Genomic DNA, 18,607 nt, shown 5'->3' with positions numbered 1-18,607 from the left:
CCTATTGCAGCCTCTAGGGCCCATTAAATTGCAAATAAAACATAAATTTGGTCCCCGCCTATCCTCTAAAGGTAAGGTAAGGTAAACTGTGGTGACAAGTGATGGTGACCGCAAACATGCATTTGAATCAACAAACGAACATCTTAACCAAAAGAAGTTTCAACTAAACATCTGTAAGTAATTAATGTTGTAATAATATAAATAAGGTTTGACCATGAGATTAACTGACACACCCTTAAACCCTGCCTCCACAAGTAAATAGAGAGTGCTTTGAGTTCGTTAATGCAAAATCCAGTTTGTCAAGGTACAAAAAAAAGGTTTGGTCAAGAATGTCTTTAAATAGACCTACAAGAAAGTGACAAAAGTTTGCAGTTCTTTACAAATAATTTTAATGTAATGAAAAAATTATCTAGAATCTAGTTTCAAAATAAGTTGTAGAGATCATAAGAGAGTACTACAAAATGTTACTAGAATGTACTGATGTGCAACAATAGCGTCTTTTCAGTCTGTGGTCAAAGATCACCAATGCTAGCAGTTGCAATATTACAGAGACAAACTGCCCTGCATACAGGAATAATTAATTCTGGGTCTTTTCACAACAGGGCTGTTTTTTTTTCGTTGTTGTTGTCATAACTGCACCGGGGAAAGAGATTCATGGTATTGTCAAGACTGCGTTGTAGACATTGACTAATAGTATTGTCAAGACTGATGTGGGAAAATGGACTAATGGTATTGCCAACACTGGACAAGGAATAAACACATGGTATTGACAAGGATTGCACCTAGACAATGGACTCTGAGATTTTTTATTTTTTTACCAAAACTGGGATGAGAGAATGGACTCATGCTCTTGAGCTAGATAAATATAATCCTGGTGTTATAAAGACTGGGATAGACCCATGGAGATTTTTAAAGACTGGATCTTGGAATGGACTCAGATATATATAGATGAGACTCTACTAGGGAGTAGATGCTTCTTTTTCTCAAAACTGAATTGGGAAAATGTATTCATGCTATTGCCAAGACAGGACAGGGCAATAAAAACATGGAAGGAAGAAAATGAGCATGTTCTGCTGTTGTGTTGTGTTTACATTGCCCTAGCTCATGGCTGTGTAATTTTACAGTCTAGTACTATTGCGACTGACAACCACGGATAATGTTCTCCACCATAATTTACTCGTGACATGAAAATCAATCCTGACATTCATGCTGATTTAGATGCTTTAAAGATGGATTAAAACTTGGCTCGGTCTTAACCATGTCCCCGGAGAACAAAATGAAGCTTTCATTGTTGATGACACAATGAATGCTCCATAGTCCAAAAAGCCATAATTGTAATGAGTCTCTCTGTGTTTTCCTTTGTTTCTGTCTGCTGCCTTGCCCTGTTGATAATTGTTTGCTCTGCCCACTTCTTGGTTACCATGGACACTAATTGTACTCAATCTTTCCTCCAGGTGTGTTATCTTTGTCTCTGATTGTCTCTGCTTTGTTATTGGTTCTTGTTCACTATATCTACTCTGTTGTTCACTTCCCTGGTGTTCTTCGTTGTTGGTGTAGTATGTTGTCTGTTTGTGTCTCTGTTCCTGTTCCCTGTTTTCCGCTCAGTGTTCAGCCCTGTTTTTGCCTGCCTATCTGTTGATTGTTTCTTGTTTTTGTTTATTAAAAGTTTAAACTGCACTTGGATCCTCACTCGCCTTTGTCTCATCGTGACAGAACGACTAACCGAAATGGATCCAGCAAATATCCTGTTTTGCCTACGCCAGGAAGATTCCTCAATTGAGGAATACGCCGAGGTCTTTTTGTACCTATGTAACCAGGTGGACTTTGGGGAGAAGGTCCTGAAAGACATCTTCAGGCATGGACTGGAGAGCAAGGTGCGCTACTTAATGCCGGCTGGCCGAGAAATGGGGTCGTTGTCAGACTTTGGGGGGGAGCAAGCATCGAGGTCCATGTGTACATGGCTGCCATACCGGCAAGCTCGGCTGAGGCCCGTGAACCGGCTGGTCTCCTCGACGGAACCAGCCGAACCGACCGGGTCGACAGAACCAACCGAGCGGGTCGACGGAACCAACCGGGCCGACGGAAACAAACCGGGTCGTCGGAACCAGCCGGACCGAACGGGTCGATGGAACCAGCCGAACCGAACGGGTCGACGGAATCAGCCGGGTCGACGGAACCAGCCAAACCGACTGGGTCGACGGAACCAACCGAATCGGCCGGGTCGACGGAACCAACCGAACCGACTGGGTTAACAGAACCAGCCGAACCGATTGCGGTCGACGGAACCAGATGAGCCGGCCGGGTCGACGGAACCGGCCAAACCGACCAGGTCGACCTAAATGACTGTGTCAGAGAACGCAGTCGACATGGTTACACCCAAGCTCCCTGAACTCTCTGCCTGGCCTGAACCAACCAATTTTCCTGTTTTATCTGTCCTGTGTTTCGTTTCGCTGGATTTGCCAGTCCCTCTACCTCCTGTCCCTGTTTACAGGCTCAGAGCACCCACAGCACCACCATGGGTTGCAATCACGGCCAGCTCACTGAGGGCATCGGCAGCTCTGCCCTGGTCTCCAGCCCTGCTCTGGTTTCTGGCTCCGCCTCCAGCACCACCCTGGTATCCGGCCTTGCTCTGGTCTCTGGCTCCGCCTGTGGTACTGCCCTGGTCTCCGGCCCTGCTCTGGTCTCGGCTCCGCCTCCAGCACCACCCTGGCCGCCAACTCTGCTTTGGTCCCTGGCTCGACCTGCGGCACTACCCAGGTCTCCAGTCCTGCTCTGGTCTCTGGCTCTGCCTGCGGCACCACCCTGGCTCCCAGCTCTGCTCTGGTCTCTGTCTCCACCTGCAGCCCCTCCCTGGCCTCCTGCTCTCCCGGCTCCGCCCTGGCCTCCTGCTCTGCCAGCTCCGCCCTGGCCTCCTGCTCTGCCAGCTCCGCCCTGGCCTCCTGCTCTGCCAGTCCCGCCCTGGCCTCCTGCTCTGCCGGCCCCGCCCTGGCCTCCTGCTCTGTGGCCCCGCCCTGGCCTCCTGCTCTGCCGGCTCCGCCCTGGCCTCCCGCCACTACACAAACTCGACCCGCCCTCCCACCCTGGTTGTGCCTTCGCTCCACCCTCCTGGACTGGTTTCTGCGGACCTGGGAGCGTCTGAAAGCCGCTCGTGTGTGTGTGTGTGGGGCGGGGGGGTTTTGTAATGAGTCTGTCTGTGTTTTCCTTTGTTTCTGTCTGCTGCCTTGCCCTGTTGTTAATTGTTTGCTCCGCCCACTTCTTGGTTACCATGGACACTAATTGTACTCAATCTTTCCTCCAGGTGTGTTGTCTTTGTCTCTGATTGTCTCTGCTTTGTTATTGGTTCTTGTTCACTATATCTACTCTGTTTGTTCACTTCCCTGGTGTTAGTCGTTGTTGGTGTAGTATGTTGTCTGGTTATGTCTGGTTCCTGTTCCCTGTTCCGCTCAGTGTTCAGCCCTGTTTTTGCCTGCCTATCTGTTGTTTGTTTCTTGTTTTTGTTTATAAAAAGTTCAAACTGCACTTGGATCCTCACTCGCTTTTGTCTCATCGTGACAAAAATCAATATCCTTCCATTTTCCCTAAGCTTTGGCTATTTATACAATGGTCAATCCTGTCATGGAGTATGGAATAATAATTTAATTTCATTTGAAAATTTTTAATTAGGTAAAAGAGGAAAACAGGAACAAAGGGTCCCTCTATTAACCCATCTTAAAACTATTGTGCATTTCCATTTCCATATATGTAGATGTTTGTGTATTCTTACATATGACAGTGTTACGTTTCAGACATTATGAACAGATGGTTGTGAAGACACACTGTGTAGAAAATAGGGCACGTCTCTTTAAATACAGTCGTACCAGTGACATTCTCTGGGTTTGGTCAGAGAAGTAATTACTTATGGAGGATTGTTGAAACCTTTTTAAAAGAACTTTGTATGGAATCACAAAAATGTATGAAAAAAACATGTTAACAAGCAGGTTTTTTTACTATAAAGATAAACATCAGATCTTTAATTTTTAAGGTCTTCTCTGTCATTTCCTTCATAGTCACATGGTTCTCATTTCTGCAACAATATAGCTGTGTTTATTGTCTTACTGCTTTGAAGATATGAAACTTGTGAATATGTGATTACAGAGTTATACATCACTTACACAGTTATTTCCTGTTTGTTTTTCTAATAATTTAAGATGTTCTCCTTTTCTGCTTCTGTTGTAACCTGGCTCTGTCACTATGCATACATTTGTATAAAAAAGCATTTTTTTTGCCTATACAAATACTCATGACTCAATTTATTGCACATATCCTTGCAATAATATCAGCCTTTGTTACAGAAACTGGACTTAAGACTAAGTTCACCAGTCCTTTCTTCACCTGGGGAAATAAACATTATAGTTTTGCATATGATTTCAACCAGCTTGACATTTTCAGTGTCATTCTCAGCGGTTAATAATAATAATAAGTAAATAAAAATGTTATTTTGGCTGTCTAGGGCATTAGTTAGTTATTAAAGTAGTATCTACATTACTTGATTGACTGTCGGACCATTTCCCGCTGACACAGGGACGTAATACATACACTACGTACGCTGGCAGCGATAAACCAATCAGAGAACATTACGTGATACGTACAGTACATACGCTTACCTCCGCCACGCCTCCGGGAGGTATACAACCGGTATGTTGCAAAACAACATTTGTTTCTTCCTAACTATTATGTGCTCCACACTTCAGTCCAGTAGGTGGCGGTAAATGCACCTTACGTTGGTTTGCCATCCTCCAATAAAAATCAGATGCTTATGAGGCACAATTCAAACTACAGGCTATCAGTTACGTGGTTGTAAATGGGAATAGAGCAGCTGCGAAAGAATTCAACATCAATGAATCTATTGTTAGGAAGTGGAGGAAGCAAGAAAATGAACTGCGCCAAGTTAAGAAGACACAGTAGATAAGGACTTTGATGGATTTGTGGGAGAAGATTGATTGTAAAATAATGCGTGTGTGTGTGTGTGTGTGTGTGTGTGTGTGTGTGTGTGTGTGTGTGTGTGTGTGTATTGTTAAATAAACACTGTTTTGCTTCTGTTACCTTTTTTTGTAGACCGTATGTTTTAGCATGCGCCTTATGATACGGTGCGCCTTATGTATATATATTTTATAGATATTTTTAATCAACATTCCACTGCCATTTCTATTCCATAGTAATTTCATTAGCTCATATTAAAAGGCATGAAATATGACCCTAGCACAGTCATGATTTAAAAAAAAATCTATTCCCAAATCACAGGAATCCCAAGAAAACATTATTTTATGCTACATGATAATATTTAAAGACTGGTAAATTTAATTCTGTTAATAAATAAAGACTCCAATAAATTCCAAATTTTTCACTATGGTTTGTTTGTCTGTCAGTGATCTTGTGATCTCTTGTGTTGTTTTAAACAGGAAAAAAAACATGAAACTGAGACAAGAACAGGACCTGAGGTAAGATGTTTAAAAAACATTATTTGTTTATAATGTTGTTTCTATGTTTTTTTTTATTCAATTCGAACGATTGGTTTTCCTGCTTTGTGTAAAACAGCAGGAAAACCATCGCTTCTCTGATACTCTTCTTTTTACTCCTGTCTGTATCATGAAGTACTATGACCTTACTTTTGATTCACTTCTCCTGTCAGAAGATAGACACGAGTAGATGTTGCCTCTGTCTAGCTCATTAGCGATAAGTATACATTTCAACGTTCAGCTTTTTATTCTGAATATTTTTATTCTTGTAAATCTGCTTTGAGGCAAAATTTCTATTGTTTAAACTGACTTGAACAAACAAGACTTTTATACTTAAATCTTTACGTACAAACACAACAAAACATTTTAGTTGTCAATCATGTTCAGTATTTACCAAAAAAAATAAACAAGAAGAACAGGAAAGTTCCAACCGCAACATGTCAGATAATAAACATTATCCTTCATTCTACTGCAGGCATTGTTATATTTCCTTTCAATTGTTCTCTCGCACAATCAGACATCCTGCAGGTTCTCGGGTATTGCTCCATGGATTTTCAGGAGTATCGTAACGTAGTTATAGGGTTATGAGCAGGGTTTATCTTATTAGCCACTTGAGCCGACAAATCAAATAAACCATATCCAAATCAAATCACTTAATGTTCTGTGCATTTTTCTGCTGATAAAGATCTGAATTTTTATATAGCTTTACACCGATTGGCAAATGCACTCGTCCAGAGTGACATATAAAAGTGCTTTGACGTCACTTTTAGCGAATACATCAGTACAACCAGCACACTCAAAGGATACCAGAAGTCTAAAACTCTCTTCGAACCATTTTTTCTTTCTTTGTTTTTTTCAAACAATCAGGAAAAAATAACATATAATTAAAAAAATTTCACAGAGGGGCCAGTCAGTAAGTCCGCTCTTCAGAGTTATTTTAAGTTATATTCCACCACCTCGGTGTAGACCGACTTTGTCTTATTTGAGATGTGATCATTTGTGCAGTGCTACAAATGGAAATCATCAGCATCTTCATGTTTAAAATAATGCATAATTATTAAGTCATTGTAATATCTATGAATAATGATTTTTACATTTAGAAAATACGAATAAATAAAAATGTCATCAAGTGCATTAAGTAAAAAAAAGTCTAAAAATTATTTTGGAAATAAAAAATGTAAAATGTAAAAAGCCTTGTTATGTGTAGGTTGTTTTTATAATAATTTTTATAATAATTCTGTAATATGAAAAAAAATCATAAATGTGCAATAGAAATGAATTTTTATTTATTTTTTTTACTCACCATCATATGTATTAATGAATAGCATTAGTTTAAACTGTGTTTTAAAACCTAAAAAATAAATAGTCTATAATGAAGAATTCTGTAACATTTTTTCACTTAATGCACACAGTAATGACATTTATGTTTTATTTCTATTGTAATGAATAGTCACTCGCTTGCTACCATGAGGATATACGTTATCAGGAATTATTTTGTGCATGTTATCGGGAATAAACCAGTTTATAAAGAAACCTAAGCCCAGTCCCTAAAATTTAGAGTGATAAAAAGTTTACAAGTTCCTCTTTATGAAAACCACCACTTGTAGAGGTCTTTTGCAGCTCTATAGTCTTTGTACCTTCCAATATATTCACAGGCATGACAGATGTATATGATGAACTCTTGATAAGGAAAGATTAGATGCGGTGTCGCTGTTATGTGTTTTCTCCAGTCAAAATAGCGCTTGTACGCTTCATCATCTTTGTCCAGCTGAAGCAGATATTTAGCCAGTGATGCAGCATCAGGGAAGTCGTTGATGTGAATGAAGGCATTACTCGGAGTAAACTGCTCGTAATTTTCTCTCGGTGGCCCCAAGACGACTGGAACTGTCCCAGCTGAAAGAGGACCATTTATTTTCTCCGTGATGTAGTCTATGTGGATGGAGTTCTCAAAAGAGAGGTAGAACTTACAGCTAGCCATCGTGGAGTAGTAGTCTTCATCTTTCAAGCGTTTGCCAACCATTCCTCCAAAAATAGTCACATTGATGTGGTTCTTTAACTCATTGTAGTACTTCAGCCTGGTCCCTACTCCAGTAATGGTGGCCATGTTGGACACGAACCAACACAGGAGCTTGTCCTTCTTTGGGATCACAAAGTCATTGTTTGGCTTCTTGTTGACCGTGAGGTCATACCTCACAGAAATGTCGGCATCCTGTCTGTAGCTCAGTGTGAGGTTGAAAAGCTTCTCCAAACCGGGAATCCTCTCCGTGTTGGTCGGCGATTCGACGTGAAGCCAGATCCATTTTTGAAACGGAGGCCGAGGAGACGGCGGAAGGTTGGACAGGTCCCATTTGATACCTTTGTGGAAAACGAGGACTGCGTCTGATTGGTTATAAAGGTTTCTATCATCGGTCAAATGGCAGCCGTCAATGTTGTACATGGCTTTACAGTCTTTAAAGTCCCACCGCTTGTCCATAGGCCACATCCACAGCAGCAGAATGGGTTTTTCCTCCTGTTGACCTGGAGTGTTAACGGGTTTAAGGGTGTTTACATTATTGTAAGATCGATGATAAGGAATGAGTTCCGGTGCACATGTATGTGAGGAATACTGAATAAACACCAAGCAAGATAAGAGTCCCACAAGCCACCAAGTGACTATCAGGCAAAACTGTTGTAATTTTGGCATAGATATCATCATCCCAGGCCACTGAAAAGAAAAACAGACAGAATAAAAGAACATGGTTACTTTCTAATTTCTTGGGCATAGGATCTTTCAAGAGTCAGAATTGAGGAATTACAAAAAGAAAAGGATACAAACCTGGTTGTAGAAGTGTACCAAGTTTCAAGGGAAGAGATAATGGTGCACCAATGGTCTGATGGATGGTTCTAATACTTTTCTAGGTCTTTGAAATGAAAAGACATTCCAGACTTAATATCTCACTAAAATAGATGCACTTTTGATCTAGATATACTTTCTGAAAAATATTCGTAGGTTATCCAATTATGGCATTGTGTGTGTCAATGAATAGAAGTGAACATGTTGAGAAAATGTCACAATGTTAAGAAGAGTTGAAATTTATGTGTGTAGGACTTTTTTAGCATATTTAGGAGTTGACAAAAGGAAAATCGACTGGCCATTTGCTTTCAGGTCTCTTGTTATTGTTTTATTATCGCCTCTATATAATAGAAAAAGAAAAAAAAACTCATCCAAAAAGGCAAATTCTAGCACAAAAATATGAAAAAGTAAAAAAAAAAAACTCTATTATATATTCACACAAATCACAAGATAATATATCAGAATGACAAAAGCGATGCAAATTGTAAATTTTCTCTTCAATCTACTTCATTTAGTTTTAATTTTTTTTTTTATTCATTTTCAAAAAAAAATGTTTTTTTTAAATGTCTTTTAACACATGGCTCAGGAAATACTTCATAGTACTTAGTTGTATTATTACAAATAGTTTTCATGTTAAGCTGTACAATAACTGTACTTTATTTATTTACACAGTATTTAAACACAGATTAACTAATGATACAGTTTCACAAAGAAATGGATTCCTGCGGGTAAAGGTAAAGTGTGATTTAAACGTGTTGCATCACGCAGCTTTGTGCTGTAGAAATGTACACAATGATCTACCACATAAACCAGATACTGTAGCTAACAGTAAACCTCGAAATCTATCAGCTCAGATAACTTGTAACATCAAATAAGAGGTGTCAAATAAAAGGTATTAATTAATTAATTTTAATAATTAATCTGATTTTACAATAAAAAAATTGATTTCTACTTGATTCAACAACACAACACGAAACAACACAACTGACTCAGTTTATTTAGAAATGATCTAATAATTCACAGTTTATATTCATTAGAAACAAATAAACAGTGTTTAGCTAAAACGTTGGCTTTTGGGGGGGGAAAAGTGATTTAAAATATTTTCTTAGAATCTTACACCTTGAAATTATTCGGACACCAATTTGAAGTGTTTTTCTCTTTTATGGAAAATTTGTTCAGGTAAAACAACACACTTGTGTTAACAAGCGAAAATGTCAGTTTCTTAGAATTTAAGTTGTGAATATAGCTGTAGCTGTAAACTGTAAACTGTACTATTGCATGAATAGTGTAATCAGGGTTGTGAAAATCCCTTACATCAAGACAATCCTTATTTCTTATCCTTTAAGTACATAAATATGTTATCTAAATATTTCCAGTTATGTAAATATATATGGTTTTTGATTACTATACCGTAGTCGATGGTAGCTCTATGAAGTTCAGGAGGTTTCTGATTTCTGGCCTTCTGCAACTCTTCAGCATTCTAGAACTGTCTGTTAATGATTGAGTACATCAGGTAATAAACATCTGCTAGAAGACAAAACCTCGTCACCCCACCCTATCTGGTGTCAATAGCTACACCTATTGCAGCCTCTTGGGCCCTGCCTATCCCCTAAATGTAAGGTAAGGTAAACTTTTATTGTCCCCAGTCATGAAATTTGTTTTGGGCCATCACCCATTACACACATTAGACAAATACAATTAAGAAAATACACAGAGTATAGAATACATAGAGACAAAGACATGAAAGACAAGCATCGGTATTGCAAATATTACTGAGCCTGTCAGCTTTGTCAGTTATTCTGGGTTCTGTGTAAACTGTAAATAAAATAATTCTGACACCAATTTGAAGTGTTTTTCTCTTCAATGGGAAATTTGTTCAGCTAAAACAACACTTGTGTTAACAAGCGAAAATGTCAGTTTCCTAGATTCAGGCATTTTGTGATTATCTGTGTTATTTCTCTTTCAACAAAACCTTAAAAAAAACTCAAGCTGGCGAAGGACCGATGTGTATAGCTGATACAACCTACAACTACTGCGTATTCATTGTAGCTATAAATAGATAAATGCAGACTACAACACCATGCACAAAATGTAGAAAAGGACACCTTGGGTTTGTTTGGGCATCAAAGTGCTGACTTTATTCTCTTATTACAACAACAGAAAGAAAAAAATATACAGAAGTTTGAACATACAACTATAACAGGTGCTTGTTATAGGGACACATTTGTGAATATAGCTGTATCTGTAAACGGTTCAATACTATTACATGAATAGTGTAATCAGGGTTGTGAAAATTCTTTACATCAAGACAATCCTTATTCCTTACCCTTTAAGTACATAAATATATTATCTAAATATTTCCAGTTTTGTAAATATATAGTTTTTGAGTACTATACCGTAGTCAATGGTAGCTCTATGAAGTTCAGGAGGTTTCTGATTTCTGGCCTTCTGCAACTCTTCAGCAATCTAGAACTGTCTGTTATTGACTGAGTACATCATGTAATAATCATCTGCTAGAAAGACAAACAACTCGCCACCCCACCCTATTTGATTTCAATTAGCTACACCTATTGCAGCCTCTTGGGCCCATTAAACTGCAAATAAAAAATAAATCTTGATCCCCGCCTATCCTCTAAAGGTAAGGTAAGGTAAACTGTGGTGACAAGTGATAGTGACCGCAAACATGCATTTGAATCAACAAACGAACATCTTAACCAAAAGAAGTTTCAACTAAACATCTGTAAGTAATTAATGTTGTAATAATATAAATAAGGTTTGACCATGAGATTAAGTGATACACCCTTAAACCCTGCCTCCACAAGTAAATAGAGAGTGCTTTGAGTTCGTTAATGCAACATCCAGTTTGTCAAGGTACAAAAAAAAAGATTTGGTCAAGAATGTCATTAAATAGACCTACAAGAAAGTGACAAAAGTTCTTTACAAATAATTTTAATGTAATAAAAATTTCAAAATAAGTTGTAGAGATCATAAGAGAGTACTACAAAATTTTACTAGAATGTACTGATGTGCAACAATAGCATCTTTTCAGTCTGTGGTCAAAGATCACCAATGCTAGCAGTTGCAATATTACAGAGACAAACTGCCCTGCATACAGGAATAATGAATTCTGGGTCTTTTCACAACAGGGCTGTTTTTTTTTTCTTTCTTTTTTTCTAATAACTGCACCGGGGAAAGAGATTCATGGTATTGTCAAGACTGCATTGTAGACATTGACTAATAGTATTGTCAAGACTGATGTGGGAAAATGGACTAATGGTATTGCCAACACTGGACAAGGCAATAAACACATGGTATTGACAAGGATTGCACCTAGACAATGGACTCTGAGATTATTTATTTTTTTACCAAAACTGGGATGAGAGAATGGACTCATGCTCTTGAGCTAGATAAATATATTCCTGGTGTTATAAAGACTGGGATAGACCCATGGATATTTTTAAAGACTGGATCTTGGAATGGACTCAGATATGTATAGATGAGACTTTACTAGGGGGTAGATGCTTCTTTTTCTCAAATCTGAATTGGGAGAATGCATTCATGCTATTGCCAAGACAGGACAGGGAAATAAAAACATGGAATTTTCATTGAGAAAGTTCCGAAAATTCGAAGGAAGAAAATGAGCATGTTCTACTGTTGTGTTGTGTTTACATTGCCCTATTTCATGGCTGTGTAATTTTACAGATTAGTAATATTGCGACTGACAACCACGGATAATGTTCTGCACCATGGTTTACTCGTGACATGAAAATCAATCCTGACATTCATGCTGATTTAGATGCTTTAAAGATGGATTAAAACTTGGCTCGGTCTTAACCATGTCCTCGGAGAACAAAATAAAGCTTTCATTGTTGATGACACAATGAATGCTCCATAGTCCAAAAAGCCAAAAATATAATGAGTCTCTCTGTGTTTTCCTTTGTTTCTGTCTGCTGCCTTGCCCTGTTGTTAATTGTTTGCTCCGCCCACTTCTTGGTTACCATGGACACTAATTGTACTCAATCTTTCCTCCAGGTGTGTTGTCTTTGTCTCTGATTCTCTGCTTTGTTATTGGTTCTTGTTCACTATATCTACTCTGTTTGTTCACTTCCCTGGTGTTAGTCGTTGTTGGTGTAGTATGTTGTCTGGTTATGTCTCTGTTCCTGTTCCCTGTTCCGCTCAGTGTTCAGCCCTGTTTTTGCCTGCCTATCTGTTGATTGTTTCTTGTTTTTGTTTATTAAAAGTTCAAACTGCACTTGGATCCTCACCTGCCTTTGTCTCATCGTGACAGAACGACTAACCAAAATGGATCCAGCAGATATCCTGTTTTGCCTACGCCAGGAAGATTCCTCAATTGAGGAATACGCCGAGGTCTTTTTGGACCTACGTAACCAGGTGGACTTATGTGGAGAAGGCCCTGAAAGACATCTTCAGGCATGGACTGGAGAGCAAGGTGCGCTACTTAATGCCGGCTGGCCGAGAAATGGGGCCGTTGTCAGACTTTGGGGGGGGAGCAAGCATCGAGGTCCATGTGCACATGGCTACCATACCGGCAAGCTCGGCTGAGGCCCGTGAACCGGCCGGGTCGACGGAACCAACCGAACCGACCGGGTCGACGGACCCAACCGGGTTGACGGAACCAACTGGGTCGTCGGAACCAGCCGAACCGACCGGGTCGATGGAACCAACCGAACGGGTCGACAGAACCAACCGAACGGGTCGACGAAACCAGCTGGGTTGACGGAATCAGTCGGGTCGACGGAACCAGCCGAACCGACCGGGTCGACGGAACCAACCGAATCGGCCGGGTCGACGGAACCAACCGAATCGGCCGGGTCGACGGAACCAACCGAAACGACCGGGTCGACGGAACCAGCCGGGTTGACGGAACGAGCCGAACCGACCGGGTTAACGGAACCAGCCGAACCGATTGCGGTCAACGGAACCAGATGAGCCGTCCGGGTCGACGGAACCGGCCGAACCGACCAGGTCGACCGAAATGACTGAGTCAGAGAACGCAGTCGACATGCTGACGACCTGAATGAGTTCTATTGTAGGTTTGAAAAAGCCCAAGTCTCACCTTCTGTAACCCCCGAATCAGTCACACCTTCAATCCAGTTCAGTGAAGATGATGTGTGTCAGGAAGACCAAGAGAAGAAAGGCTCCAGGCCCAGACAGCGTTTCACCAGCCTGTCTGAAAGCCTGTGCTGATCAGCTGGCCCCCATCTTCACGCGGATATTCAACATGTCACTGGAGCTGTGTGAAGTACCCTCATGCTTCAAAAGCTCCACCATCATTCCCGTCCCAAAGAAACCCAAAATCCCCGGACTTAACGACTACAGACCTGTGGCTCTAACATCTGTGGTCATGAAATCATTTGAAAGACTGGTTTTGGCTTATCTGAAGGACATCACGGGACCCTTACTGGACTCCCTGCAGTTTGCCTACAGAGCAAACAGGTCTGTGAATGATGCAGTCAGTATGGGACTGCATTATGTTCTGCAGCATCTGGACAGACCAGGGACTTATGTGAGGATCCTGTTTGTGGACTTCAGCTCTGCTTTCAACACCATAATCCCATCATTCCTACAGCCCAAATTAACCCAACTCTACGTGCCCTCCTCTGTCTGCCAGTTGATCACCAGCTTTCTGACAGACAGGCAGCAGCGAGTGCGACTGGGAAAACTCAAATCAAGCACCCGTACTGGCCGCCCCCCAGGGCTGTGTTCTCTCCCCACTGCTCTTCTCCCTGTACACGAATGACTGCACCTCTAATGACCCATCTGTCAAGCTCCTGAAGTTTGCAGACGACACCACACTGATCGGCCTCATCCAGGACGGTGACGAGTCTGCTTACAGACTGGAGGTTGAGCGGCTGGCTGTCTGGTGCAGCCTTAACAACCAGTTGATAGTGGACTTCAGGAGAAACCCCCCTGCTCTTCCCCCACTAACCACCATGGACAACATTGTCACAGCAGGAGTCATTCAGATTTCTGGGAACCACAATCTCCCAGGACCTGAAGTGGCACATTCACATTGACTCCATTGTGAAAAAGGCTCAACAGAGGTTGTACTTCCTTCGTCAGCTGAAGAAGTTCAACCTGCCACAGGATCTGCTGAAACAGTTTTACACTGCCATCATCGAATCCATCCTCTGTACCTCGGTAACTGTTTGGTTCAGCTCAGCCACCAAATTCGACCTCAGGAGACTACAGAGGGTAGCCCGGACTGCTGAGCGAATCATTGGCACAAATCTCCCCACTCTTCAAGACCTCTTTTCCTCCAGAGTGTGCAAAGAGCAAAGAAAATCACACTGGACCCCTCACATCCAGCACACTCCCTCTTTGAACTGTTGCCATCTGGTCGGCACTACAGAGCCCTGAGCTCCAGAACCACCAGACAGACATAGGAACAGTTTCTTCCCTCAAGCAATCCACCTGATGAACAATTAACACCATGGAACACACAACACATAATATTTGCACTATGTATGCATCAGTTGCACATTTCATACTTGCACTCTGTACATACATGCAACTGCACATTTCACAATTGCACATGTGTACATACAAATTGTATATATGAACCGATGAACTGGTACAGAGAATCATCAGTATACTGAACGAACTGTTTCGGACACGTCCGACATACTGTTGATGCTGCGCATGCGTGAACCTTAAGAGCACATTATACATATTGGGATATGCATAATAACTAGTCATAGGCTATTAAACATTCATTCATTCATTCATTTTCTACCGCTTATCCGAACTTCTTGGGTCACGGGGAGCCTGTGCCTATCTCAGGCGTCATTGGGCATCAAGGCTATTAATCATTTTTATTAAAAAAAAAAATATGTCACTCAATATATGTCAGTTAATTTTACTATTGACTATTGTGCAGGTTAGTCTGTATTTTTATTTGCCGCTTTTTGTAAGTTGATGAAGATTAGTTTATTAACTTTATATCTTTTAATCACGTAAAACATCCACGTTTGCACATCAATGCCTGTACTTGGTGTTTTAGTTGCAAAACTTAAATGTAAGAAACGTATTCAACTAAAGTTATGATTACAAAGAACTTTTAGAATGTGTTAAATTGATTGTATTAATACCTGCCGGCAGCGGGATGATGGAATTTGCGTCATTACATCATTGTGAAACCTGTCATGAAATAGAAGGAGGAAAGTTTCACAGTGGATACACACTGCCCTCTGTCTTTCATAGTGCGCACACACACACACACACACACACACACACACACACACACACACACACACACACACACACACACACACACTCCTCTGATCACACAAACATCAATGTAATCCTTCGTTTTAACATCACATCCAGAATTATTCAGCTGTTATTATTAATTATATTATAAATTATGAATATATGATTACATAATACTATATTATGTTATTAGAATTTATAAATAGAAATTATAAATCTATTATTATTGTTGTTGTTGTTTTTGTTGTTATAAATAAATTCATTATGCAATATTAGCCATAATTTTAATTTGTTTTAATTGATTTTATATTGTCTTTCACATTTAGAAACGTATATTATTAATTATTATAATAATAGTAGCAGTAATGACTAGCAATTATGTTATTGTTATGTTATGACAATGTTATAAATAATTATGTATTAAAAATGAGTCGTGCATAACAACAACAACAACAATAATAATAATAATAATAATAATAATAATAATAATAATAATAATAATAATAATAATAATAATAATAATAAGTAAGTAAATAAAAATGTTATTTTGGCTGTCTAGGGCATTAGTTAGTTAGTAATGTAGTATCCACATTACTACAAATATGGCAATAACATACGATTCTCCTGGTTCAGTTTTATATTTCTATATTATATAGGATAATGTTACACTGATTTAATTAATTTACTAAGTCAAAAAGTTAAACAGAAAATAACAGAAAGTAATAATAACAGAGAGTCAGATTAACACAAGATGTAGGTTATAGTAAAGCTGATAACTATCAGTATTAATGACAATTTACTTTATCTCACTCATTAGCTCTCATTGACTCTCATCGACTCTCATTGACTGTATGTGTTGATGATTCATTTCCAAATTTATTTAAATTTATGCTGCACTGTCATCGTCCCATTTTTAATCGTTGCTATGGGTGCAATCTCTTTCCATTATCTAAAACTTCTCATGGATGAAAAAGGTGCAAAATGTCCCAAAAATTTGCTTCTAAATTCCTAGTTAAAAAGGTACAAAGACTAAGATAAAAATCAGTTCAAGTATGATTTAAATTCAAATTTAATTCTAAAAAATTCTAAAAAATTATTCATTATTATTCATATGTGAAAATTATACTTAAATTTGTAATGAAATAATGAACTCCTCATATTTCATAGTCAGTCATTTCCACAGTCATTATTTTTTGCTAATCTTCACTGTAAAATGACAGCAAAATTCTTAAATTTCCATCCATCCATCCATCCATCCATCCATCCATCCATCCATCCATCTATCCATCTTCTACCACTTATCGCGGGGGCAGCAGTCTAAGCATGGATGCCCAGACTTCCCTCTCCCCAGACACTTCCTCCAGCTCTTCCGGGGGAATACCGGGGCGTTCCCAGGCCAGCCGAGAGACTTAGTCCCTCCAGCGTGTCGTAGGTCTTCCCCGGGCCTCCTCCCGGTCGGACATGCTCGGAACACCTCCCTAGGGAGGCTTCCAGGAGGCTTCCAAAACAGATGACTGAGCCACCTCTGCTGACTCCTCTCGATGTGGAGGAGCAGCGGCTCTACTCTGGGCTCCTCCCGAGTGACCGAGCTCCTCACCCTATCTCTGAGGGAGCCCGGCCACCCTGCGAAGGAAACTCATTTCGGCCGCCTGTATCCGGGATCTTGTCCTTTTTTATCCCTAAAGCTCATGACCATAGGTGAGGGTAGGAACGTAGATCGACTGGTAAATAGAGAGCTTTGCCTTGCGGCTCAGCTCTTTCTTCACCAAAACAGACCAGTATATCGACCGCATCATTGCAGAAGATACACCGATCCGCCTCTCCATCTCCCGATCCATCCTTCCCTCACTCATGAACAAGACCCCAAAATACTTAAACTCCTCCACTTGAGGCAGGAGCTCTCCACCAACCTGAAGGGGGAAAGTCACCCTTTTCCGCCTGAGAACCATGGCCTCGGACTTGGAGGTGCTGATTCTCATCCCCGCCGCTTCACACTTGGCTGCAAACAGTCCCAGTGCACGCTGAAGGTCCTGATTTGAGGATGCCAACAGGACAACATCATCTGCAAAAAAGCAGAGACGAAATCCCGTGGTCCCCAATCCCTCCAGCCCCTGACTACGCCTAGAAATCCAAGGCCGGTGACAAAGGCCCCTGGACCCAATACTCCCTGAGCACTCCCACAGGTCACCAAGAGGGACACAATTTCTTAACTACCTCAGTGACCTTAGCTTGGGGGTTCGACGACTCTACAACTGAGCCATCAGCCTCTTCTTCCTCAGTGGAAGACATGTCAGCGGGGTTGAGGAGAACCTCGAAGTACCTTTCCACCATCCGAGGATGTCCCCATTCGAAGTCAGCAGATTTCCCCTCCCACTGTAAACAGTGTGTACAGGCCAATGCTTCCCACTTTGCCCTCCAGTACCTATCAGCTGCTTCTGGATATTTGGCTCTGATCCCATTGATCCATGTTCTGACAGCAACTTGTTTGTTCAAACATCCTAAATATTTACCTGGTGAGTTGAGAAATTTATAGAAACTTATTTATTCTCTCTAATGTGCACATTTTATTATATTTAGCATAAATATATAGTATATAAATATATAAATATATATAAATAATAAATATATATATAAATAAATAATATATATATAAAATAAATATATAAATGTATATAGTATATAAATATATATTTAGCGTAAATATATATTTAGCGTAAATAAATATGTTTGTGTTCTGAATGACAGATTTTCTTGACATGATGATATCACGTGTCAATTACAAGGCCCGCCACGACTTTTAATTAGGCCCACTAACAAATTCTGGTCATCATTTTAATGTGGCCCGTGCTCTGATTATATATACCTCTGTGACAATTAAAACATTGAGGCGCAGGTGGCGCTGCCGCGCTTCACTCAACTCAGAGAATAAGCGAATAACTGTAAACAAAGTAAATGCTATCTGCGGTGGGCCAGGTGACTAGCACAATGTCTTAAAAAAAAGAAAAGTGAACAGTAAATATTGGCAATTCCAACCAAGATGGGAAAC

The 18,607-nt window shown here is 40.2% G+C and overlaps 1 protein-coding gene across 2 annotated transcripts; it reads right to left on the bottom strand.

Annotated features, from left to right (window-relative positions):
* Positions 1 to 5,778: 5,778 nt before the first annotated feature.
* Positions 5,779 to 9,801, bottom strand: LOC113657017 (4-galactosyl-N-acetylglucosaminide 3-alpha-L-fucosyltransferase 9-like). Of its 2 annotated transcripts, XM_047812878.1 has the most exons (4): positions 9,739 to 9,801; positions 8,311 to 8,395; positions 7,073 to 8,199; positions 5,786 to 6,231 (listed from the first exon to the last, which is right to left on the bottom strand). In XM_047812878.1, exon 3 carries the CDS (start codon positions 8,188 to 8,190, stop codon positions 7,081 to 7,083), a length of 1,110 nt encoding a protein of 369 aa, XP_047668834.1. In that variant the 5' UTR covers positions 8,191 to 8,199; positions 8,311 to 8,395; positions 9,739 to 9,801; the 3' UTR covers positions 5,786 to 6,231; positions 7,073 to 7,080. The 2 variants fall into 2 exon arrangements, with proteins under 2 accessions (XP_047668833.1, XP_047668834.1); XM_047812877.1 differs by having other exon boundaries at positions 5,779 to 8,199.
* Between the last annotated feature and the right edge of the window lie 8,806 nt (positions 9,802 to 18,607).

This window comes from Tachysurus fulvidraco, chromosome 4 (genome assembly GCF_022655615.1).
Source record: "Tachysurus fulvidraco isolate hzauxx_2018 chromosome 4, HZAU_PFXX_2.0, whole genome shotgun sequence".
NCBI lineage: Eukaryota > Metazoa > Chordata > Actinopteri > Siluriformes > Bagridae > Tachysurus > Tachysurus fulvidraco.
Note: the sequence above shows the minus strand (reverse complement) of the source record. Positions and strands in the feature narration are given on the sequence as shown.

Coding starts and splice junctions, on each gene's coding strand:
- LOC113657017 (XM_047812877.1), bottom strand. CDS start 8,190: ATGATGATATCTATGCCAAAATTACAACAGTTTTGCCTGATAGTCACT.